General features: G+C 39.5%; 3 protein-coding genes across 3 annotated transcripts; 2 read left to right on the top strand and 1 right to left on the bottom strand.

Moving 5' to 3' along the window:
• The first annotated feature begins 203 nt into the window (after positions 1-203).
• LOC5522251 (serine/threonine-protein phosphatase 4 catalytic subunit) lies at positions 204-7,246 on the top strand. Its single transcript, XM_032367767.2, has 13 exons — positions 204-356; positions 504-542; positions 915-986; positions 1,948-1,999; positions 3,414-3,464; positions 3,542-3,643; positions 3,767-3,829; positions 3,918-4,028; positions 4,098-4,148; positions 4,499-4,574; positions 5,452-5,519; positions 5,734-5,855; positions 6,420-7,246. Exons 2-13 carry the CDS (start codon positions 517-519, stop codon positions 6,553-6,555), a joined length of 930 nt encoding a protein of 309 aa, XP_032223658.1. The 5' UTR covers positions 204-356; positions 504-516; the 3' UTR covers positions 6,556-7,246.
• Positions 7,247-8,796: 1,550 nt separating this feature from the next.
• On the top strand, positions 8,797-15,495 carry LOC125561896 (cysteine and glycine-rich protein 1-like). The gene is made up of 3 exons (XM_048726693.1): positions 8,797-8,954; positions 11,882-12,045; positions 15,258-15,495. The coding sequence occupies exons 2-3, from the start codon at positions 11,883-11,885 to the stop codon at positions 15,356-15,358; spliced, it is 264 nt and encodes an 87-aa protein (XP_048582650.1). The 5' UTR covers positions 8,797-8,954; position 11,882; the 3' UTR covers positions 15,359-15,495.
• On the bottom strand, positions 15,440-19,188 carry LOC5522390. The gene is made up of 3 exons (XM_001642086.3): positions 19,083-19,188; positions 18,522-18,600; positions 15,440-17,833 (listed from the first exon to the last, which is right to left on the bottom strand). Exons 1-3 carry the CDS (start codon positions 19,155-19,157, stop codon positions 16,410-16,412), a joined length of 1,578 nt encoding a protein of 525 aa, XP_001642136.2. The 5' UTR covers positions 19,158-19,188; the 3' UTR covers positions 15,440-16,409.
• Between the last annotated feature and the right edge of the window lie 16 nt (positions 19,189-19,204).

Raw genomic sequence — 19,204 nt, 5'->3', positions numbered from 1 at the left:
CCCCACATATTTGAAATTTCGATTAAATAATTTATTATATTTTCTTCTATCAAGAAAATTACAAATATGACCCTAAAAGTCCTATTGGATGTAGAATCATGTAAAACATATAAAATAAATGTTATTACAAGAAAAGTATTATCTTCCCTCTGTCCTGAAAATATGCAAAACTTTCCCGATGACGTCACGTGCAGATGGCGGGAGCACGTAGTCGGTGGTAGTACGCATGTGCGAACAGGAAGTATCATGGCTGCCTGGCTTTATATGTAACGTGCAGAGATTGCGAACTATTTACGCCTAAATAACGCCCTTACTGTACAACTTAATAGTACTGAAGAATAATACAGAATATTACAGTAAGTCTACTTCTTAATTATTCGAATTGACGTGAAACGTGGTTCTTTTCCACGTGAAATTAGTTGACCGCATCTTTGCGATTCCCAAAATTCAGAGTTTGTTTGGTCAAGTTACTAACGCATTCATGTGGTTTGCTAAATTACTAGGATAAATTCACCAATGGCGGACTGTAGCGACTTGGACAGGTATGTTGTTTGCTGTTTTTCACATGGGAATTTAGATGGAATCTTCTTTTTATTTTGAGTTTAAGCTTTTCTTAAGTTGTCCAAACCAGTCTTTCAAATCGACATCTGAAATTAGACGAAAATTAGTTTGAGTTAGCGGGGGTTTAAGTTAACGGAGTAAAACGAAAAATGATGACAGTTGTTGTATAAGGTTATTGGTTTAGTCTTGGCGAAGGACCCATCACTAGCCCCTGTGAATTCTTCGTTTACACGGGTTACAGTCAATCAAAGCAACAAAAAAGTTAACTGAAATTTGAAGTATAAGTTACTACTAACTGTTACATAACATAGTACTAAATATTGGGACTAATGAATTATTTTTTCTGATTATAGACAAATTGAAAAGCTCAGGAACTGCGAACTGATCACAGAAAAGGAAGTGAAACAGCTATGTGCAAAAGCCAGGTACTTATTAAAATACTGTTACATTATGTTTTCTCCATTATCAATTAAAACTGATAGAGTAAATTTCTTACTACTAATTATCTTAGTGGCCACATTATAGCACATTCTTATATGTTATAACACATTAGAGCACAAAATAGCACATCATGGCATTCTAACAACTATAAACACTATACTGTAACCCACTTACACATTATAACATATTATAGCACACATCTGACATTGACAGGAGCAAAAAATGACAAAATTAAAATTGTAAGGTTGTGTTAGCTTACATTTTGTTAATATTTTGCCTAGAGGTTCCTTGCATAATATAAAACAAAATAAGCTTTAGTATTTTTTGGAAGATGATCTGTTCTTGAGATATGATTGAGCATAGTTGTCATAGATCATGAAAAAAGTAACAATTTCGCCCAAATTTGGCAGTTTCGGAAAAATCAAAAGTATTAAAATTGCAATATCACAAGAATAGATTATCTACCAAAAAAAATACTAAAGCTTATTTTGTTTTATATTACAAAAAAAAACATCTATGCAAAAAATCAAGCGAATATAAGCTAACACGACCTTACAATTTGAACTTTGCCATTTTTTGCTCCTGTCATCTGACATATGCATGTTGTCCGTTTAGCTCCTCTAAAAAGGCACTCTATTGGCTTCCAGAATACATCCAGATGTTAAGCCAGCCATTAAACAAAATATTATGCACGCTTCATTCTCTTATCAAATCAGAGCTGGACAAGCACCACTTTGATCTCTCGCATATTCATAATGGGAAAAAGTGTGCTCTCTCGTGTTTTATCAAAATGTTTTGACATTTTTTCCAACTCGTCAAACATGCTCAGGCCAAAGTTTAATTCAATGTGTGATAAACATCTTTCAATGTTTAACCAGGCCATAACACACTATAACCCATGTTAACACATATATGGTATTTTATGTTGTTCCTTGTTGTTTGCAGAGAAATCCTAGTTGAAGAAAGTAATGTACAAAGAGTAGACTCACCAGTTACAGTAAGTTTATTATATAAGAATTTACTTACATAGCAACCTTTGATTGGCTTGCTTAATTGCTTCCAGTTTTTATAGTAGGATAGGTTGAATTCAGGGTGGCTCAAAGGGGATTTATAACTATATTATGTATCCAAAATGTTTAGATTAAAATTGATAAAACTAAAGAGTAAGCACCAAACACTTTAGTGTAGGTAGTGGTACCTATTATATCAGACAGTGCCCTATTATCTGACACTCGAAACAAATCATAAATATCTCGAACAATAGGAAAAGATGCCGAAAACATGTTTTCAAAAGTATTTTACGAGTGTTTATTATTTTGCAAAACTAGAAATAATTTACTCTTGATGCACCACAAAATGGCGATTGAAATCCTCTCTTCGACTTGGATAGGCGAGGAAAAGAGGCTGTAAATAAATCCAAGATTCACTGATAATAATGAAAGTCGCTGGGTGAATCCGCCATTTTGTTGTTGGTTCCCCAGGATGCTGTTTGACTGCTGTTCCTGAAGGCACCAAACACTGAACATATATTTGAGCGATTGCCATGCAAAAGCACATTTTGCTGTGCAGTTTGTAACATGTACGTGATGCATGTGTTTCAAATAGTTTTCTACAGCGGGGAACAAGTCTCAAACTAAATTCTATTGTGACTTTTTGCAAAGCACATTTGTCAACAATTATTGCCTGCTGTATTTTAGTGAAAATGAAGCATGATTTTCCTGTTATTTTTTGCGAAAAAATTTGCTATATAATAATAGGGCCAGAGTGTCCAAAATAGGTAAGAGCAGCTGATAATAGGGTTTTCACAACACTTCTTACTAACCATTGTTTTCTCTCGGACTTAACCATCAAAATTTCATTATCTAGGTCAAATTATTATGTTTAATAGTCAGTGTTTTCTAGCTGTAAAACCTAAGATTCAACTGTGTTTAGTATGTGAGATATTTTAGCGTAAATCTTACCATCGGTGAGGTACCATAGGTACCATGATCTTATGTTTTTTCAGTGGCATTTCCCTCACAATGCCACACCAGGGAGCATCTTGTTACAGATGTTACATTTCTTTTTCTTACATCTTTGTGTGAGTTTTTTTTCTTAGGAAAAAACAATAGAATTCAGTGGTTGAACAAACAAAATCTGTGTCACTAAATAACTGGATGTCGAGCTAAAGGGATTTGGGGGGAATTTTTACACTAAAAAGTTACCCTATTATCATTTGGCAGCTATCTCTTTATTGTAGTTGGTTCAACCAAAACTGAAGAATGACTAGACAATTGGTTCTTGTGATTATGTCACCTCATTCATCTGCTCATGAAATTGCAATTACTTTTTGGCATGAGAGAAGTCAAAGAGTGCAATTGTACATTTTGTATGTTTCAGTTTAAAACATACCTTGTTATTGTATTTCACAGGTCTGTGGGGATATACATGGGCAATTCTATGATTTAAAGGAACTTTTTAAGGTACAGTATACAGCATTATACAAGTGCATATTGTGTTTGTTTGCTGTGTCACCATGGTGTTTTTTTTTTTGTTTAAGGTTGGAGGCGATGTTCCAGACACAAATTACCTCTTTATGGGCGATTTTGTAGATAGAGGTTTTTACAGCGTTGAAACATTTTTACTTCTGTTAGCACTTAAGGTAAGGCTGTATGTCCATCGGTCTGTCTGTAACCTGTTCCCTATTTTTTCCTGTTGTTATTGATCTGTCATCTTTTGTGCACTTGTAAAGTAAATTAATTTAACAGATTTCGTTTGTGAATAGGTTCGTTATCCAGACAGAATAACTCTTATTAGGGGAAATCATGAAAGCAGACAAATTACACAGGTAAAAAAAACTTAGATATTAACAAATATGATTTAATAAGTTAGTAAAATGCTTAACTGCTTATTACATATTTTATGTTCCCCTACAGGTTTATGGGTTTTATGATGAATGTCTAAAGAAGTATGGCTCAATAACAGTGTGGAGATACTGTGCAGAAATCTTTGACTACCTCAGCTTATCGGCCATTATTGACAACAGAGTGAGTGATGTTGTTAGGATGTGAGTTTGTTAATGTTTTTGTATTTACACCATGTTGTTTATATTTTAGGTCTTCTGTGTACATGGTGGTCTATCGCCATCAATAAGCACTTTGGACCAGGTAAGAGCGACAATCTTATCTAACTAAATGAACTAATCTGAGTGGATAAGGTCAGAAAATCAAAGTAAATAAAAAAAATACAAAATTGAAGTACTAACAGACAAACACATACACAGAAAAACATAGTAACAAAATGAACACTAAAATGAAAAATGGGACAAGATGGTCATCTTAACAACAAAAGCATAGACTATAAGAATAAGTTAGAGAAGAATAAGAAATAGTCATGTTTTGTATACTATGGGGAGGGTTTAGAACAAGATTTGTTCTGACCAGCCCCATGGGCATGATGGTGGCACCCAAGCCAACTGATAAACTGCACTAATTTTTTTTTCTGTTATTTTTTTCAGATTCGCAGCATTGACAGAAAACAGGAGGTCCCCCATGATGGCCCTATGTGTGACCTGTTATGGTCTGACCCTGAAGGTAAAACAAGTGACACTGAAACTGGTTGACACACCTTTAATTGACCCTCAAAATATCTCATGAGTGATTGGGCTGAACAAATATTCAATAGGTATCTCTGGTGTTCATGGTTTTACTGGTCACGCTGTAAATACAGTAATATTGTACAACTGTAGGTGATAAGCAGGCCCTTACCCAGGGGGGGTGCGAACGCACCCCCCACAACTGCGAGGGTCCACTTTCAGTTTCCAATGGACTTGCTATTTATAGACAAAACTATAAAGCATAAGCTAGATCACTCTGGTATGTAGCCAGATCTGACAATAAATGTCCCATGGAGATACTGCAAACACATAGAAAAATCCCTTTTTGTTCTTTCGGGGATGGTCAGATCTTTATCTGAGAACTCATTCCCTCCCCCCCCCCCCCCCAGAAAAATTATGTCCACTTTTTAGGATTTTGCACACCCCCCCCCCCCCCCATGAAAAATCCTGGGTGCGGGCCTGATAGGCATACTGTAAGTATGGCTGCCATACATAACAAGAGTAGTTGTCTTACTGTAGGCTGGATCTCTTAGACAAACCTCAAATGTTTGGCCATTTTTGAAGACAGACTCAGGTGTTTTTTTTAGATTGACATTGACTTTGTCCTCATTCTCCTTCAATTTAGTTTCTGATGGAAGTTTGGCGAATTTACAGTAGCTTTTCGTTCTCGCATATTTCACAGAGTAGGGGGAACAACTAAAAAAATAATAACTCATCTTATCAGAGCATGCCTGAAGTTGAAGTTTATACCTTTTCAGTATAGAGGTTTACATTAACCAGATTTTCCTGTACTTTTGTTGCTTAAGTGTGCCTTACAACCTGTTTTTTTTTTACTATTTTTATTTTCTCTGCAGACATCCAGGGGTGGGGCGTTAGTCCAAGAGGCGCAGGTTACCTGTTCGGCAGTGATGTAGTAGCTCAGGTAAGATTTTAGGATGCAAGAAATTGAAAATCTTGCCATTGTACCATCAGCAAACATAGAATATAGGCAGTTCATCATGAAACTTCGCGAACTGGTCTACAATATCGCAAAAAAGTCGTTAAAATAAATCAAAATTGTAAACAACCAGACATATTACTTATTCTTTTTTATCGAATGGGATTGTGAGATTGTTTACGCGTTGCTTGATTTTCAGTACAATGCAGCCAATGACATTGACCTGATTTGCCGAGCTCATCAACTTGTTATGGAAGGCTACAAATGGCACTTTAACGAGACTGTTCTTACTGTCTGGTCAGCTCCTAACTACTGTTACAGGTAACTAATACTCCCATTAACCCTTGTTGAGCCACATTTTCACAGAAACAACAACTAAGTCAGTATGCTGTTGAAAATTTGAAGAACACGAAAAAGTGTTTGTGACACTTACACTTTTTCGTGTTCTTCAAATTTTCAACAGCATACTTTTTAAATATAAAACATGATTTTAAATTTCTGTTGTTGAGTTACTTGTGTCTTGTAGTTGTCATCAGATTGAGCTTGTTATGAACCTATCTTCGGGAAAGTACGTGCAAGCGTTTCCTACTTACATGAAGGCCAATCCACTGTATCCGCTAATAAAAGACAGGGTTTGTGTCAAGGAATGTAGTGTACATTCTAAAGAAAGCTACTTACAGGTTCCAACAATTTTTCACGGCCAAATATGCCAAATTATTATAAGGAATTTTTTATTTATTTATTAAATTATTTATTATATTATTTATTATACCTGACCCTACCTGTAATTCAGCCGCAAAAGCTGTCAATGTTATTAAATAAAATCAACACAAGCAGTTCAGATAATGAGGTTAGTGAGGTTACCTTTTATCTATTCTGTTGCAGATGCGGCAATGTGGCAGCAATCCTGGAACTTGACGAACACCTGAAAAGGGAATTCACGATATTTGAAGCCGCACCCCAAGATGTACGAGGGACGCCCTCGATCGCCAAGAAGCCATCTGCAGACTACTTCCTATAAGACATAAACACACTTGAAGCAAATATCGAGAAGCCATTGGCACCTGAATATGCAGGTTGTCAGAAGGAACTCACCCCTCCTTGGGTGACTTCGAACTCGAAACATTCGTCGCTCTGAGCTCTAATGAGACGTCTAATTTTAGAATTCATTTTCACAAGAACCCAAATTTTAGTCTCTAAACTGTATTTGTGAATTGGGAATTGGATCCGTGGAAATGACTACGTTCAACAGAATTTTGGATACTAGTCTAGAGAAATACATTTCTTTAGAATTTGTTTTTGCTTGATTTCGTATATATACTTACCAATCTTAGCATCAGAACATTTCTTTAACTTATATCCATAATATTTCTCGTCCGCCATTTTTTGAGGTGGGTTGATTTTTACAATCAATGTTTACAGCTATTTTTTATCAAATAAGGAACTACTTGGGTCAAAGTGTACTCGAAACTACAGATATTGACAATTCGTTTGCCACATTTGAATATCAACCAGCAATATACTTGCTTGCAATGGTGGAGAACCCGACAAGGAAAAATGTACATTCTCTTGATTAGCCCAAACATGGCGGCCAGTGCTGCCCTGCTGCAAACCAAGAATTCCAATCCTTGTAATCAAGTGTCCTCGTCTTTTGTACCAACACTGCAGATCTATGTAAATTTATTTGTATGTAATAAAGGGTTTTAACGAAATTTTTGTAGAAAGATTGTGTATAAGAGGAATACTATTTTGTGTTAACCTGTTGCCCCCTCAACCGGCCTGTACCGGCCGTGAGAAGTATCCACAAGCTAAAAAAAAAATCATAAATGAGGTCAAGAAATTGAGGCATTACTCTAAGGGACAAATGTTCTTGAAGATATGCGTCCCACCAGGGTGATAACAACTCTTAAGCCAAATATCAGTTCGGGTTCTTCACATCAAGCAAGAAAAAAGAGTCGCAAATAAATAGCTTCAGCCAAATATCAGCTTGGGTTCTTCAAATCATGGAAGGAAAAAGAGTCGCAAATAAATAGCTTTAGCCAAATATCAGCTCGGATTCTTCAAATCATGGAAGGAAAAAGAGTCGCAAATAAATAGCTTCAGCCAAATATCAGCTTGGGTTCTTCAAATTAAACAAGGAAAAAGATTCGCAAATAAATAGCTTCAGCCAAATATCAGCTTGGGTTCTTCAAATCAGGGAAGGAAAAAGAGTCGCAAATAAATAGCTTCAGCCAAATATCAGCTTGGGTTCTTCAAATCAAGCAAGGAAAAAGATTCGCGAGTTAAAAGCTTTACTCTGATCGTCCAGGTTCACGCTTTTGAAACCCATGATAGATCTTGCAGTCGTGACAGATTGCAAAGGATTTTATGGGATTTTAACTTGAAATCACCTTAGCATCTAGCTTATAACGCGCATGGATGTATTTAGGAGATTTGCACTGTTTATCTCTTTATCTAGCGAAACCACAGCTAGATTTGTATTAACTTAGGGGCCAACAATTTGACTTTTGAGGGGGGAGGGCTTTTTTGGGTGCGCATGAGATTTTTTTTCTTATTTATATGCAAATATATGCACATTTGATTCCATGGCAACAGACTGTGCAGATCCTCTTTCCTCCTATATCTTCCTATTATTCACCATGCCAAATTTGGTTGCTGTAGATTATCACAGCCTTGTATTTTCGAAAAATGCAAGGATATCCGCGTTGCTGACTCGCAATGCTCTATACTAGGTCTTTGAAAGACTATACGATTTCACGAAAGATAAAAGGACTCTTTATCACATTAGCTATACTGTATTTTCGTAGCTGTTTCAATAAAAATGATACTTTTTTTTATTTAGTGTCAAAGCGTGTTGTTTTACGGCTCCGCCACTTCCTCCTCTTACCCTGTCTGCCTGAATTATATTTACAGTTGAATAACTCGAAAAAGAAGACATAATATTTTATGGCTTTTGCTGATGGTCTCAAAGTTAATTCATACAGTTGAGCTCGATATAGGGGCATACAATATTTTATGGTCCTTATGGTGTCGTCCACTAGCCAAGGTTTCACCAATAGAATTTGACTGAAGATTATATAATCGAGACTTAAGTCCTGGGCGTGACTATGGTTTCTGCATCCTACTTCAACACTGTGCTCCCGATGAGCTCCATCTATTATCTTCTTTGTTGTGTTTCTAATTATGTTTTTATTAGAGGTACCCTGCTGGTCAAATCACACACTGATGCCACTGAATAACAAGTTATACCAAGCGTGGCTGTTATGCTTACAAGGTAAAAATGCTGATTGAAAAGCCATATATGGGGGTTATAACATAGAGGCGATGGTGCTTTTAAAATTAGCAGGCTACATTCCCCGTCAGTTCTCATGTAGACGCCGAGCAAGCTGTAGCAATCAGATCGGGCTTATCGTTTGAAAGGTAAGATACGACTGTGTACTTCAATACACAATACTTGTTTTTAAAGAGATATTTCCTCTTTCTTGGAAACATCAATCAACTTTAATAAGCGTCTAATAAGCTAATAAACTTGCAATATTTACTCTTAAGAGTTGGAATCTGGACGCAAAAGCAGTCATGTAAATAGAGCCTTTAAAATCAGTATTACTTTTATTACCATTGATAAGTTGAATATCCTGCTAACAAGAAGTAATGTGTTCACCCTCGTTATACTTTTATTACCATTGATAAGTTGAATATCCTGCTAACAAGAAGTAATGTGTACACCCTCGTTAACTCAAACTCCTGAAAACTCGATCTACTTTCCCTTCCCTTGAAACTTCAAGTTGTCAGGAGTTGTCAGGAGTTGTATGGGAAATTCTGTGTATCTTTTTGGTAGATGTCTAGCTAGACCTAGAACGTTCTTATTACAAGGGAGGTTGTTTTAAAGTGATTCTATTCGACTATCGATGCAATCTAAAAAGACATTTTCTGAATTTTCTAGAACTTGAGACCCCCTGTCATGTTCTTTTGCCATTTATGTACGGGATGACCTAGTTTATTCTATTTTATAAAAAGGATAATTTCCTCATTGCTTATAATTTTTAATAACTGCCGCTGCACAGAGGAAATGAAGAACGGCTCATAGGCTACTCGAGAAGAAGGCAAACTTTGTCGTTCTTTTCTTTCTTGTTACGCTTTCTATACTTCTAAAATTGTGTTCTCAGCATGTCGCCTAAGGATGTTTGCATTGCAGATTTAGCATATGAATCACTTGCATAGAATCCGGTATGATCACACGATTTATATGGAAACACACCCTGCGATCGAGTGCAGTCATGTACGAGCGTATGGAAACCACTTTGCGATTGAGATGCGAGGGTTGCGAAGTACGGTCACATATTAGTTGCGATCGTGTGCGATTTTATCGAAACCAGCCCTTTAGCTTGTTCTCTCACGTTCAGATATGAGAACAAAATAATAATACTTAAGAACACATATCCATATTAAATAACTGTATTCTTAGGCAATGCGCAAGCGCAATAAAAGTTTGAGCCAGTCATAACATGGTAACATGGTGTACATAATATTATAAGAGTCTCTCCAGCGATGCTGGCTTTGTTTGCAAGGGGCTAGAATTTCGACCAACCATTCCTTTGTATTTTTATGTAGAATTGAAAATTCTACGGTTAATTGGCAAGGAATTTTTAAAATAACAATCTGCGGATGAACGCTGATACGTTTTCTATTATAATTTAATTGAAAATATATATATTGGTTACTCTCTTAAAATTATCCGATGGAAATAGATGCATTGTGTGGCTCTCGGTATTGAGCGGGAGCATACTGCAATCCGTTTTGTCCAAGCTCGGGCCTCTGATGGCCTTGGAAAATGAGATCAAGGTCTGACGCTTCCATCACCGAAAGAGATTCAACTGATTAAAACCCGAATTTTGCGAGCCAAGTCGTCGCGCGCAAGTGGAACGCCGTCTGGTAAAACTTTCGGGGAGTAGAATAAAAATAAGTCACGTGGTACACAAAAAGTACATCACGTAGTACAGATTATAAGCCCTTATCTGACCACTCTACCATTCTCGGGGACCCACAGGGCGTCGCGGAGTTCGGGCACACAGGGAGCGCGCGAGAAAGAAAGAGGAGTGAAAGACGCCCAGGGGCCGGCCCCTGAAAGGCCAAATAACCGATTGGAGTTATCCGTAGGGTGAATTTGGTTAGCGGTGGATAGCTATCCGTCCGATAAAATCTGGTTCCTGAGGCAAAATTGCCCTACAATTAACAGGGTGGTAAAGAGAATTTTCGTGTAACGAGATTTGGCCATTTTTCACCCTACGGGAACGTGAAATCGTCCATTTCGACGTGAAACGTGATTTAACGATTTAAAAATATTTTTCGGTGCGTGAAACGTAAAAAGTCATTTCCGTTTTCGTTCGGTTGATCCAAACCCTTTTTTACCAGCCTGAATAAAGTCAGAGTGAATGAGAAATGTCTTGTTTTATCTCCCTTTATCAATAAACAGTACAAATGTGAAGGTCTTGGGGTGGTTTGAGAGGAGTTTTAGGGGGCTTTCGAAATATTGGCTTTAAAAAAAATAGCCATACTTCATCCCCTAAAACTCCTCTCACACACAACCTCAGGATGGTAAGCCTGTACTCGGTTTGTTAAAAGCACAGGCGAAGAATCAGTCACTCGTGATCCTTCGGGCCATTAAAATATAATTTGAAATTGTGTCTTCACTGTTTCATGAATAAAGCTAGTTTAAATCACTGTATTAGCCTCGTGTGTTTTTAAGGGGAATTGTGGCGCAGAAAGGTATTTAGTCCTTCGAGAGAAAACTTTCCCCAACAAAGAAAGAGGAAGAGAGTCCTCTCTGATTCTTTATGGTTCGTTTGTGGTAAAAGTCTCGCGAATTTGCCTGGAATTTGCGAAGAGTTGCGCGAGCAGGGAGAAACTTGGACACAATATCCGATCATGTCCCAGGGGGGTACGCAGCCTATTCCTGCAGTCACTGGACTGTTATATATATGATGAGGATAAAAACTATAATTTTCTTAATCATGGTAGTCTACAGATGATTTCCAAACATATTGTTATGTCGTTCAGTGCCACGCGACGACTAAAGTCCTATTTCAGAACGCGGATGACAGAGAATGGTGAAATATTCTCAAAAGTCTGACGCATTGACGCCGATTTCAAACCCAAAAGCGGGAGCTATGAAATCTTCACAGAGATGCGGGATGAGAGGCCAAGCCCTCATACAGCTTCTGAATGCTTTCACTGCAACCAAGAGTCTCTTGCTGCAATTTGTTAAAATCCTCTTTCTTTCCATAGTAGAATGGCGGCGTAATTGGCCTTCTTTAAAGTGTAACTCATATTTTTTCTATTTACTGTAGCATGTCTTCAAAGTACGGTGGTGGGCCTAAGTGCCCCAAGTGTGACAAGACCGTGTACTCGGCCGAGGGACAGGCACTGCTCGGGATGACCTTCCACAAAAGATGCTTTACATGTACCACTTGTAACAAATCCTTGGACAGCACTACTGTAGCCGACAGGGGTGGTAAGATGAGAGAAAAAAATAATTGGGGTCCTTTTTACCGTCCTGACGACGATCGCAAAGCAATAGCGGATTTGCGCTAAGAGATCACGTGACTGTTTGGGTTGAAAACTAGCGCGAGCTCAGGGGCCGGTTCCTGAAAGGCCGATCAGCGCCTAATCCCGGGTTAAAATTCGCTAATCGTAGGTTAGCTAACCGACGGATAACTCACCGTTCCCGAAAGCCAAGTAATCCCCCGAATTACTAACCCTGGATTAAACGAGTGAAAAACTGGTTTGAGGAGTAAAATTCACACAGGGTACCCAGTATATCAACAGAAAGCAACTTAAATTTACCTTTGGTGATTTTATTTTCGTAGAAAATCCCCAAAACACCTCTACATCACCTGTAATTACCTCCATTTCATGGCCAAAAAAGTGTCATTTGCAGGATTCGAGTTGGTGCGTGACACTAGCGAGACAGATTCATTTCAAGTATAAATTTCATGTAACTTTCTGTCTGTCCCAGCACAATTTTAAAGTCAGCATCGCAACGAAGGTCACATAATAAACCGAAATGTTAGGACATTTGATCCCCACATTGTTTTGTGCAACGTCTTTTTTGTCGACAACTTTATTTTATGAAGCTTTAGTTCTACTACAAAGTTTGGGAGGCCTGTGTTACGCCAACTAAACAGTGGGTTAGCGAGTTAACCCACCTCGCGAGCAGGGTTAGATTTTACCTTCAAACTGACCCAGAGTTAGCGCTAACCAGCGTTTCGGGAACGGAACTAATCTGGGGGTAAAAATTTAATCGTGGGTTAGGGTTAATTTAACCCTGGGTTAGCGCAAATCGGCTTTTCAGGAACCGGCCCCAGGCTTTTAGCGGCAAAATAACAGCAACAAAAAGCAACTCATTCAGCGCTTACGAATCAGCCATAACGATTCTTTGTCAAAATGGATTATTCTCATTTTAAGATTTTATTTTTAAGTCGTTCTCTTGTGTGACTGGCGCAGTCATTTCTGATTTTTTTATTTGATTATTTTGTTTTTAATTTGGCACCCAGAAAGGTCACGTGATCTCTTCACGCATGTACCCTTTTTAGCAGGCTGTTAGAAGAAAGGATCTTCAAAGGGTTTATTTATGCTGCTTGGAGAGTTTTGGGGAGTCTAAATGTAGCTTGAAATACATGTCTGACTACGGAACATAGTTTAGGATTGCAATTATTAGTTGTTGTAGAAAGGGGATTTGAGAGAGGATTTAATTCCTCGTCACTGAACACCGAGCCTTTGCAGCCCTCCGTTCAATCAAAGCAAAGAAATCTCCTGGCCCTGACCTGATTCCGTCCCGTATCTGGAAGGAATTTGCCTTCGAGTTGGCCCCTGTCACCGCCGACCTATATAACAGCTCTTTGATCGAAGGTTAAGTCCCTGAGCGCCTCAAGCACTCCATTGTGACTCCTGTGCCGAAGATCTCGCCCCCCAAGGAAGTCAAAGAGGATCTCAGACCAATAACACTGACGTCTCCATTAGCCAAGATCCATGAGGAGTTTACTCTGAAGTTGCTTACAGCTGATGTCTTAGTTAAACTTGACTTTAAGCAGTTCTCAGTTAGTGGAAAAAGTACGACGCACGCCTTAGTGTACATGCTACATGTTATCTTAGCTGCACATGACAGGGGTGGGAATTTCATTAGGATTTCCTTTGCTGATTTCAGCAAGGGGTTTGATTTGGTTGATCACTACTCCTTGCTGAATGAGCTGCGCTTTCTAAATGTCCACCCTGTCTTAATTAGATGGTTATGCTCCTTCCTTAGCAACAGGCCACAATATGTTAGAATTGGCAGTTAATTGTCTTCGCCCGTGCGCCCTAATGGGGGAATCCCCCAGGGGACCAAACTAGCTCACATACTATTCGCGATCTTAGTTAATCGGCTAGTTTCAAATTGGCCTACGCGACTGAAGTATGTAGATGATACGACCGTCTTCGAAGTAGTACCACGTTGCAGTCCTAGCTATTTGCAATACGCCGTGAATGATGTTAGTTCCTTTGCTGAAAGTCGTGGTATGCGTTTAAATCCTAAGAAATATAGGGAGCTAGAGATAAATTTCCTGCAGTATATTCCAGCTAGCCCGGTCCAATTGAACATTTTTGGAGCTCCTGTAAAGAAAGTGGACAGCTATAAGATTCTTGGGGTTTATATAAGTAGCGACCTCACGTGGAATGTGCATGTCGACTTTATCATTAGAAGGCAAACAAACGCCTTTATGCGCTACGATCACTTAATTAAGAAGGCTGGTGTCCAGCCCAATGATCTGGTGCGCATATACTGTTCACTAATTAGATCTGTCCTTGAATATGCCGCGCCCGTATGGGCTGGGCTTCCTGCCTATCTTTCAGACATGCTTGAAACAGTTTAGAGGAGGGCGATGCGCATCATCTTCCCGCAGGTCGAGTATATCACCGCCCTTCACAGCTCTGGACTAGGGTCCCTTGCTGAACGCCGGGATTGCCTATGTCGCTCATTTGCGATCAAAGCTAGAACGTCTCCTCCTCTGAGCTATGTTTTTTCTAGAGGCGATACAATAAGCCATGGCTACTCTCTGAGATCGGGTACACAGAGAACTGATACATTTCAAGGAATGACCTCTAGGCTTAATGAGTTTGTAACCGTTCGTTACCTAATTCAGTATCACCTGCGATAGTGGTAGTTGAAATAAACTATTATTATTATTATTATCATCATCATCATCATCATCATCATCATCATCATCATCATCATCATCATCATCATCATCATCATCATTATTATTATTATTATTATTATTATTATTATTATTATTATTATTATTATTATTATTATTATTATTATTATTATTATTATTATTATTATTATTATTATTAATCGAAACAGGAAACAGAGTTAAAAGCACAGACACTGCAGGGGGGCGGACAGTGAGGGGCAGGGGGCGCTTCTCTTCTCCCTTCCCCCCTCACACACACACACACTTTCTGGTCCCTTCTTTTTGGACCATTCCACCGCCCCTACACTATTCTGTTATTCGTCACCCAGCCACCCAGGAGTCACCCAGGCTCCAAAGAATTGCGATGCCCTGAATGCTGTTCGCATTCATTTTGCCGCCTGGATCATTGAGTAGAACTTCTCCACTTACAACCCTTGAAAACTTTTCATTAAGATATTGACTTGATACTGTTTTTTTTTCTTTTTTCGTTCAGGTACGATATATTGCAACTCCTGCTACGGGAAAGAGTTTGGACCGAAAGGATACGGATATGGTGCGGGCGCCGGTGCTCTAAAAAACACAGGCAAATCCTAGGAATAAGTGCCATAACGCCGTGTGGACTCGAAAAGTCGAACTACCCAACGACACTATGTATCTATGTGTGATATAAGTAGCTTAGCTATTAATTCATGTATTGTTGTACGAGGATCAATAATAAGTTTACAAATATAGCTATCTGCTTGTCGTAGATGAAGTTTCGTAAGCCCATTTCCCTCTTGTTTTATCATCACCTCAGGATCATATCACCAATACTGGAATTGCATCATCATCAATATGTTCGGTTTTACATCCATCTCAAAACGCGAATGTTGCACGCGTCCGTTATAAAACTCGAGTTTGTTTTGTGCACCTTTGTTCCACTAGTTTTTTTTTCCGGCGGGTATCTTGTGCGTCAGAGGGAGCTCTCTTGTTGACCACGGATCGGGTTGGAAGTATTCATATTTTGTTAGATGTAAAATCTGGTGATTTTTGAGTAAGAAAAGGGGGTATGAAGGTGAGGTAGACATGTAAAAGACGAAATATGACGGCGAGGGTGAGAATAAAAATGGCAAAAAAGCAAGCCGCTGTAGCGGGTTGACCAACCGGTTAGAAGCCAACCCACTGTATAGCTTATAGCAGGGGTTGAGCCTCAACCCGTTACTGCGGGTTAGCTTTTAACTGGTTGGTCAACCCGCTACAGCGGCTTGGGGACCATAGTATACTATAGGAGCTTGAATGTTCTCAACCCGCCGCAACCGGTTGAGGCTCAACCTGCAAAACCGGTTGGTCAACCCGCTACAGCGGCTTGCATTTTTGTGGTGCTTTTGTGGTGACGTAAAACTCTTGCCCTGCAATCACTTACTGTCAAGTCACTAGTGTTTATCTAGTCATTCTCAGTCATTTCTCTGATTTATATCCATGTAAGCATATGTAGCGAATGTAAGATCCATGTTATTCTAATATGTTATTCTAGCATCTATTTCGGAATTTATATCATATAACATCATATATAACAGCGTTTGGAAGTCTTTTTGCTAGACGTCTTCTTATGATCTAGTTATTTGGAAGAGGTGTGAGTACGCTCGTTTTCTGTTGTTCTTCTTCTTCAATTTTTCGGCTTAAGTTTGGACTTTTTGTTGCCAAACGTCTCCTTAGGGTCCAGTCGCTTTGGAGTTGCGTGGGTAGGCTCTTGTATTGGCGGGATCTCCCGAATGGACGGAAGCTCTGATATCGGCGCGGGCTCGTCCACCGGAAGGTATTCGGACATCGGAGGGGGCTCATCTAAGGGTGGGGCCTCGTCGAGGGTTTGGGGTTCTCGGAAGGGGGCGCCCACGGGCTGGAAGACTGGCGGTATGGCGGGAAACATCGGAAGACGTCTAAACTGTTCGAGTTGAGGAGGTTCTATTGAAGGAAAGCGCTCAATTGCAGGAAATCTCTCACCAGGATTGGCAATCTCCTGTCTTGGGACAATATCCCTATTCCTAGACTCCCAATAGTGCCCCAAAATAGAGTCCCGCTTTAAATATGAAGGGTCGTTTTCCCCTTTATCCCCTGCATACTTAGTGATAGTCTCAGAATCATCTTGCCCGGGTATTCCTCCTATAGACACGTCCATATTGGAAAAACTCGTGCCTGGTGTATCGAGGGGACCGTTCGTATATGGCAGGTGGAGGCCCTTGGGGAGTTTGGCGCTCTGACGGGACATGTCCTCGATCTCTTTAATCAGGTGATCTTCTTCTTTGGCTTCCTGTGGCGTACCAAATGCCAAGGTCCCGTCGCCCTGATCTAGGAGATTTTTAAGCATCTTGTCATCCGAGGCTGGCTCGGAATGCCTCCCCGTGTACAGAGACATCTCGTCCTCGTCGCCATCGCCGTAGTCCGATTTTTTGGAATTGCTTTCTTGGAAATCATCGTAATTGCTATAATCTTCTGAGCTTTCACGTTTTGCGACATCTATCGTCCCTGTTTTGTCTTTTTGTTTTTCTTTCACAGATCTTTTGTACCAGGGGCTTTGTGATAAGCTACTTTCGCCTATGTGCTCCTTTGAGCTAATGAGATTCTCCTCTGACTCCATGTCTTGCGGGCGCGTCTTCTCGGCCAGGATCTCCCATGTGCTTTCTGCACTTCGGCGCATGGGTGGCTCCGCTTCGATTTTTACAGGACGTATAATTGGATCATGTGCTTGTTGGTCATAAGTTTCTATATCAGCTTCTGCTCGTTTATTGAGTGTCAGAGTGCTCCGCAACCCTGCCATCTTGGTTTCCTCAGTGCGCATGCGTTGCTCGGAAGACGATGATAACCTCGTATCGGATTTCTTGACTGCAAGCTCCTCTCCCGACCGCTGGGGAGTCGGTCTAAAGTGTAAACCACGTGACATTCCCGTCTCGACCCTAAGATGTGACACTTTCCCTTGCGGGGAGGTGTTGTGGGAATTGTTTTCAGATATGATATGAGGGATGGGGCTTTGTGACGTTTGGTATAGTTGGAATTTATGTCGTCTCGGCCGAGCCTCTGCTCTTTCAATAAAACCTAAAGAAAATGTTTGTTAGATGTTAGTAGATTTAAATTATCCCCTTTGAATTTGAGGGAATCAAGTTAGAGTAATTCGAGAAAATCTGACAGCATATAAGGTCAAATGTAGTGCTTGGAGTTTGTTAGTGTGTAAAGGCTCGAAACGTTAATAAATGGTGTAGTGTTCTAGGACCTGGTGGAGCCGATGTCGATCATTTTCCGTTGATTCCTGCTTTATAATTATAAGTGAAGATAGTTATAGATTAGGGCTATAAGTGAATGGGGGAAATCAGTGTTATTCTATTTGATTTTGAACTCATAAGCAGATAAGCTAGTTTGATACACCTGACGGAACGGCTGGTGGTACAATCCTATTGCCCGTGCAGTTCAGCAACAATGGGCAGCTTCTTTTTTAGAAGCACATCAGCATATGCGTTTAGAAGTTCTTTTTTTCTCTCTGAAACTATCGCGTCTCACTTCTTGTAAGCTTCTAAAGAAGTATATAATTTTATTTATGTCGATCATTTAAATATATAGTAGACATAACACAGCTTTTACAGCGCACGCGAAGACCTGTTAGGGTACAGGTGGATTTCACACCGCACCAACACGAGAAAAAGTTTCACCATTATAATTTATCATTCCAAACGAGCACAACATATAAAAAAGACAGCAGCAAGAGTTTTCCATACATAGTAACACTCACCTGTAAATGACGAAAACAAGAAGATCCCAAAGACCACGCGCACAATTTTTGCCATCCTTTTTTTTACAGAAGTTATAAACTGTGGCAAGGTAAAAAAATAAGAGAGAACAAAACAAGTTCTCAGTGATATATTAATGAATCATAATGAACCTGTCAGCCCTAATAGGGTGTTGCGTCCGTCATTTAAAAAAATCTTTTTTCTTTGATTTACAACGTTGTTGTGATCAGTTAGAAGCGATTGGATTCAAATTCCTGTAACATGAGAAGAGGAGGATTTGCTTGAATGGTCTCTCAAGGCTTCACGCTTGTGCCCCGGAACGGATTTGAAGGGGTGGAGTGTGTGTTTAGGGTTGCGAGGGCGGGTAAGGATTAAGGAAGCAAATAATTTGAAAAGCATTAATTTAGACCTGTAGGCTGAAGGAGGGTGCCTGTACATGATCGCGCTATGGTGATAATTTTATGCTACACTCGCGCTCGTTTCGCGCTGTACCCCTCCCCTTACAAAAAGAAAAAAAAACAATAAACTACGGTGCAGTGCACTGAATAAATTTCTGTACCAACCTGATCCAATCTAAATAGTCCTTTCTTTTTGAATCCATAAAATAGAGAGAGAAAACGAAAATCACAGCTAAACATTCTCTAGCCTGCTTGGCGGCCGAGAAAAAAACACGCCTCTTGTGGGG

The sequence above is a fragment of the Nematostella vectensis genome, chromosome 4, assembly GCF_932526225.1.
Source record: "Nematostella vectensis chromosome 4, jaNemVect1.1, whole genome shotgun sequence".
NCBI classification, from domain to species: domain Eukaryota; kingdom Metazoa; phylum Cnidaria; class Anthozoa; order Actiniaria; family Edwardsiidae; genus Nematostella; species Nematostella vectensis.
This window is presented reverse-complemented; position numbering and strand designations above follow the sequence as displayed.

Coding starts and splice junctions, on each gene's coding strand:
- LOC125561896 (XM_048726693.1), top strand. CDS start 11,883: ATGTCTTCAAAGTACGGTGGTGGGCCTAAGTGCCCCAAGTGTGACAAG. Junction 12,046..15,257: donor TACTGTAGCCGACAGGGGTG/GTAAGATGAGAG, acceptor TTTTTCGTTCAG/GTACGATATATTGCAACTCC.
- LOC5522390 (XM_001642086.3), bottom strand. CDS start 19,157: ATGTTTAGCTGTGATTTTCGTTTTCTCTCTCTATTTTATGGATTCAAA. Junction 18,601..19,082: donor GACTATTTAGATTGGATCAG/GTTGGTACAGAA, acceptor ACCTTGCCACAG/TTTATAACTTCTGTAAAAAA. Junction 17,834..18,521: donor CTTGTTTTCGTCATTTACAG/GTGAGTGTTACT, acceptor CATTTTCTTTAG/GTTTTATTGAAAGAGCAGAG.
- LOC5522251 (XM_032367767.2), top strand. CDS start 517: ATGGCGGACTGTAGCGACTTGGACAG. Junction 3,830..3,917: donor AAAGCAGACAAATTACACAG/GTAAAAAAAACT, acceptor GTTCCCCTACAG/GTTTATGGGTTTTATGATGA. Junction 4,575..5,451: donor GTTATGGTCTGACCCTGAAG/GTAAAACAAGTG, acceptor TTTTCTCTGCAG/ACATCCAGGGGTGGGGCGTT.